This window comes from Corvus brachyrhynchos, unplaced genomic scaffold, assembly GCF_000691975.1.
Source record: "Corvus brachyrhynchos isolate BGI_N302 unplaced genomic scaffold, ASM69197v1 scaffold229, whole genome shotgun sequence".
Classification (NCBI taxonomy): domain Eukaryota; kingdom Metazoa; phylum Chordata; class Aves; order Passeriformes; family Corvidae; genus Corvus; species Corvus brachyrhynchos.
Genome location: NW_008240042.1, coordinates 367,148 through 373,036, shown reverse-complemented (window position 1 = coordinate 373,036; position 5,889 = coordinate 367,148). Strand labels below are relative to the sequence as shown.

Genomic DNA, 5,889 nt, shown 5'->3' with positions numbered 1-5,889 from the left:
AGAGTCAACACCGAGATTTTTATAAAAAGTTTCCAAGGACTCTCAATTGGATTTTTTTTTCATTAGCCTCCTTCAAGTCAATTAGGAGCAGTCTATAATGACAGCCTGCCTACGTTTAACGTATTAGAGGCAGAGCAGCTTAACAGGACACAAAGGGAACCCTTGACTATATCCACTGTGCTCAAGGTAGAAATAATAGAGCTCAGCAGCAGAAAAATAATTTTTAACATTTGAATTGGATTCCATCACCATCTTTAAAACCACCTACTTGTCCAAGGCTTGTAGAGTTTCATCAGAGCTTGAAAGGGGCCAACCCTTCTCTAAACTCAAAGGTCTTTCTCTAAATCCAAACAAAACTATGTACTTAGGTCCTAAAATAAGAATCAGTGCTCTATGTGCCTGGCACTAGAAATTAGAACTTTCAGTTCAATCACTGATTTCTTGAGCTATCTCTACTCATTCAAACCAATAGAGCTGCAGTATTTCCCAGGTGTCTCAGGGGAAAAGGAAAAAAAATGTACAAGAAACTTTCCTAAAGGCAGTAGAGAGCGGCCTAACTGGCACTGAGTCAAGTTAACACCTTCTACCTACTGGCCTTCTGCTATTAGTCATCATGGTGTACATTGTTGCCCTATAAAAATACTCCTCCAAAGTAAAAATTAAACCACCCCAAGAATGTGGATCTCACGTCTGTAACAAATCTGGGACGCAGTCCTGAACCACCTATTAGCTATCACCACTGCCCACACAGCCTCTCGGAATACATTTTCGGAGCTAAGTGAGAAGTCTGGGGATACACCAGAAACCCACCAAGAGTCAAAGAATACACAGGACTTTGTGCTTCATAAAGATATACAAGCTGCTGCAGTTCAAGAAACCTCAGCTTATTCACTCACCTACATATTTTCAATTAAGAACTGACAGCATGATGCCTCTTCTCATGGCCCATGCCACTCATATAGCTAAATCTACACACTTCCTTGATAAATCCCCTCCAAAATAAGGCAGATTTTCTTAAACAGTTCAGTGGAAACTATTTGTAATTAAGTCACAGAATTCCATTGTGCTTGTCAGACAACATTTCATTACAGTGTCATTGTATTACCTTGTCATTATCCTTCAACTTAGCAGGGCTTTTTGCCTTAAAATTCAGTTTTGCCCTAAGCAAGATGCAAACTGCAGCCTTGGGCACTTTTGCCAAAGCTCACAATCCTGTTGCTGTAAACACATGCACCTAACAGAGCATCCCAAAGAGTACAGTCAAGATTCCAAAGCACCACTGCAGTTCAGTTACTGATGATCAACTCCAAGAGCAGGAAGAAAACAAAGGGCCCATAAACTGACTGTGAAGGTTCTCTTAGGAATCATATATTTAAACCTTCAATCAAAACAATTCTTGTTCCATCTACAGAGAAATACATCACAATCTACACCTTAAAAGAAATATTTTATATATATACATACCCCAATATTTAGAGTAGATTTTTAAATGTGTTACCTAAGCTGTATTTTATGTGTGTATGCATATAAGAGGCAGGCATATTTTTTAAAAAGTTGTCCTTACAAAGCTTCCTATTGTGAGTGCAATCCAGGAAAGCTCAAGCTCACAGCTAATATCCATAAATTATGACAAACACATTCATTAACCCAAAGCTTGCATGACCAGTTCATCTTAACAGTAATAACATAACTCAGACCACAGTTGCTCTAGGTTCACCTTAAGCAAAAAGTCTTTGCTGTGTCTCACTTGTCTTACCACTGTAACCCTTTTAACATAAACAATTTCCTTCTTAAATGCCTGCCATGCTAAATCTGAAAACACTTCCCTATGTATTTGTCCTTGTGTAAGTGCATAATGGGAAACAGGAACTGTTTTTCTGGGAGACTACATTCTAACAAGATTTAAGTTTTTGATTTATAGAACAGTAATTTTTTTTCAGCATTAAATTTAATTTCTCCTTGCTGAAAGGAAAAGACTACTTAGAAATGAACTCGGTTAAAAAATCAGGAGCTCAGTTGTTTTCCAGTTAATTACAGATTCACTAATTGAGTCTCCCTGATAAGACTTCATGTTGTACTTTCAAGATGAGCCTGCATGATGAGTCACTCCTACCCTAGAAAGGATAAACACCAAGCCATCTATCTGTCCTAAAGTACAAGGAGAGGATAAAAAAAGGAAAGAAAACCAGGTTAGAAATCTGTAGAACTCAGCTACAATTGGTCCTTTATGTCGGAGACTGGAGTTACCATGATTCCAACGTTAAGTTCTCAGGAAGTATAACTGTTTTAATTACATACATTTAGAGAACAGTAGTAATGCCACATAAGACCCATTAGAAATATAGAATTTATTTCTCATTACATTCAGACAGCAATACACTGCAGATTTGGACATGCCATGTCTCATATCACAGCTGACTTACAGATCCTATGTTTATAGTTGTGATAGCTATTGCTGGCCCAGAAAACACAAAATGTGTTACTGGAGTAGCTCTCTTGAGAACTTCAACCCATTAGCAATAATTTTTGCAGATGGGTACTCTTGACAATCCACAAAAATTCATCAGTCACAGCCTACATTATCCAACCTTTACTGTACCTTACCTCTACAGCTCCAGAGCTCAAGAAAGCAATTTCAACAACAGCAGTGGACAGGGAAATTAAGGACTTGCCCCTTGTCTTCCCTCAGGCAGCAGTTCTCAATAAAGGCAATACCATGTTATAAGGCCACCAAATTCCTCATGATCCATGATCTGTGCTTTTGGCAGGGCAGCTCCTTTCCCATCCTATAGGCTCTGTGCAGCCCTTGCTTCCATTCCCTCCTTGCACATCCAGGTGCAAGCTAACAAAAAGAGTCAATCTTACAGTCCTGACAACATCCTAAAACGTGTTATTTAAGTCATCTACAACAAAAAGCCTGTGAGCAACAGGAAAAAAACCCGACAAAATTGTGTTATGTTTAAACCTTTCAAGTACCACGAACAAGAGGTATCTTCACAACCAGTGTCCTGACAGCATCTGTTCAGTGTACTTCCCTTCATCCTCACAAACACAGAAAAACTGGGGTAGTTTTTTTCATCTTCTAACTCTGCAGGCATTCAGCTTGGGAATGCCAGGAGCTGCAGTGCATCATCACGTGAAGAGGGAGAGGGGCAGGAGAGTGAAAGAGTGAACAGGGAGGAACACAGACACTGCCCTTGGCAGGCTCTGCACCAGCCACACACAGAGAATATGCATACACGCAATGAAGGATTTTGTTTTCTTGCTCTATTTTTTGCCAGGTTGTTTTTTTTTTTTAATTATAAAAACCACATTATTCCTGCTAAGGCTGGTTGTGCAAAGTTAGTTTTCAAGAACCACCACTCAGTCTGACTCAGTTCCTGCAGACAAGCTTCCTATTGATCCATTTCTCACTAGCATCTTGCTGTAGTTTTTCTGCTGTTCTTCTTTGAAAGTATCTTTGACTTTCGCTCGTTTCAGACCTCCATCCCTGGAACAGAGAAAGAGGGAACAATAAACCATCAGGACTGTTATGGCTATTGCTATCAAACTGTGCATTACAATAACTATCTCAATCAACTGTAGAGTTTTAATCTAAATTATTATCATTAAAGGCTTTTCTTCAGAACTTCTACAACATCCAATTTTAAGCACACTTACTAAAACCTTTACCTTAAGCCACAATACTTACGCAGTCCAAATTTTAAATTCAGCCCATTAAAGAAGCCTATTCATGTTGGGAGCAGGCTGTATCTACAACAGAAATCTCTGGCAATCTGGGATGCTACTTCCCCCGATTGTAGAGGCAGCCAATCTTCTGCAACACTACAGTCCTACCTTGCCTTGTATTTTTCAGAGCTGGGTCTCATAGTTAAATCTATTTGCCCGTTCTCTTCATCTGAATTTTGCTCTCAAGTCTCTGTCATATGAAATCTAGGCATTATCCTGCTATTTACCGAGGAAGGACATGAGAAAGTCAAAACAACGCTTGAGGCTTTCTGCTCTATTTTTTGTTGTCCATCAGATTTGTCAAGTAACTTCACTTTTGCTACTTAACCACAGCAGAAGTCTCAACATAAGAAATATGAGTGGACCTTCTTCAAAAGCATCAAACCTTTACATGACACACACTGCATGCTACATGCTCCAAAGACTTTATACATCTTTAGTTTTACTTTGACATATGTGCACATGGAGTTACTCCATTGTTTTCTCTGAGTGGAATAAAGTGCTGTTGAATGATATCTGTCACAAAGCAAAGGAGGGAAAGCACCTCTCAGTCAAACTAACCACAAATACCCCATGAATTCTAACAAGGATGTCATCACTCACCAGGGGAGTTCAGTCAGTCCTCCTTGGCGAGCAATGGCTGACCTCACTCTGTTGGCAAACTGAACAGCATCTTCATCTTCCTTCAAGGGTCATAAATCCAACATAATCAAAGCAGAGAGAAGTCAATTGAAGCAGGCTTTCATAATGTTTTTTATCTGCTGCCTCATCAAATTAGCTTACTGCCAAACAAACCATCCCTTATCATGCCAACATCACAATCTGATGTTCCCATGTGATAATAACTCATTTTTCCCCTAGAGTGTTGAAATTAGGAGAAAATTTTGCTTCAACAGGATGGAACATTAACACTACTGCTACTGTGAACAGTACTGCATTTACTGCTATCCTTTGCATATTTGATGCACTGCTGACAGCACCAAGCGGCATCAGGAAAAGCCAAGTCCAATCATACATCAGCCAGCACTGACAAAAATCCAGTATAAAACTTGGATTTGGAGACATGGGGTGGGTAGAGGTTTTGGGGAGGGAAAAAAAGAGTAAAAGCACACTTGCAGACACAGTCAAGCTCTTAAACAGCAATCAAACAGATGCTGGATTACCTTTCTAACCATTGGCGGCAAGTACCACACGTTGCAAACAATGGCCCAGCTGGTCATTATTCGCAGCAGATAGCTCACGATGTTGTATTTGCTGCTGTTCCAGAAGGCATCTCCAAACTGAGGATCATACTGCAAAGGATCACAAAAAAAAAATTATTAAGCCTTTTCCCAGACCATCACAGCCTCTCAGACCTGGGATTACGTGGCAGAACCAGCAGCAGATGCCACCCACTTGCCTGAACAGCCAGAAGAGTTAAGCCTGCTGTGAGCAGGACGCTTCTCTTCCCTTCAGCTCCAGGAAGGACTAGCTGGATTTCTCTTCCTTCCAGCTTTCTGGAGGAAGAAGCTGACCCCATCAGGGCCTACCAGCTAGGCTCCATAGGCCGAAGGACTTCACTTTAATTTCAGCCACTTATACTCCAGGAGCCATCCACAGCATGCATACAATTGCCTGAGATACTGTGCTTTCAATAGCAGCTGTATTGAGACAACTTCCTGCCCCTCTGACAAAAACCCATCCCAAACTCCAAAATTCAGCAGCTAGCTATTTCCACTTACTTTGATTGCAACAGGATAGATTGTCCCTCCTATTTCAAAGCTCCCCTTCTTGAACATCATCACGGATGTATTGTTTATACAGGTACCTGTCCAGAAGATAAAGTCATTGCTTCACACAGCCATTTCAGTACAACACACCACCAATGTAACAGGTCTTACCCATAAAGGGCCTGCATTTGCTGCTCAGTGAGTTAAGCATCTCTCCCCTGCTTACTTTTTTCCTTTGTCTTGTGACTGACTCCCTGAATGAAGCCAGAAGGTGTGCAACACAAAAAGCACAATACTGAGGTTAAATCCGTAGGACAGTGAATTTATAGTCTCAGGGCAAAATAAGCAATCTTCCCGTTCTTCTGCCTGGAGAAGCAACGTCCAGGGACAGTATTGTGCTGTCTTCATATATATTCATCTTATATTAAAGATGAAAAACAGGAGTGCCCTA

General features: G+C 40.5%; 1 protein-coding gene across 1 annotated transcript in view; it reads right to left on the bottom strand.

The window, feature by feature from the left end:
* Positions 1–1,352: 1,352 nt before the first annotated feature.
* The window catches only part of LOC103622344 (glycerol-3-phosphate acyltransferase 3), a gene marked incomplete at its 5' end in the record, with an annotated part of 24,106 nt that continues 19,569 nt past the window's right edge, over positions 1,353–5,889 (bottom strand). Inside the window, 4 exons of the mRNA XM_008641266.2 lie at positions 1,353–3,490; positions 4,333–4,412; positions 4,893–5,021; positions 5,451–5,536. Of these exons, the coding sequence (XP_008639488.2) occupies positions 3,364–3,490; positions 4,333–4,412; positions 4,893–5,021; positions 5,451–5,536 (422 nt within the window). The remainder of the gene's footprint in view (positions 3,491–4,332; positions 4,413–4,892; positions 5,022–5,450; positions 5,537–5,889) is intronic.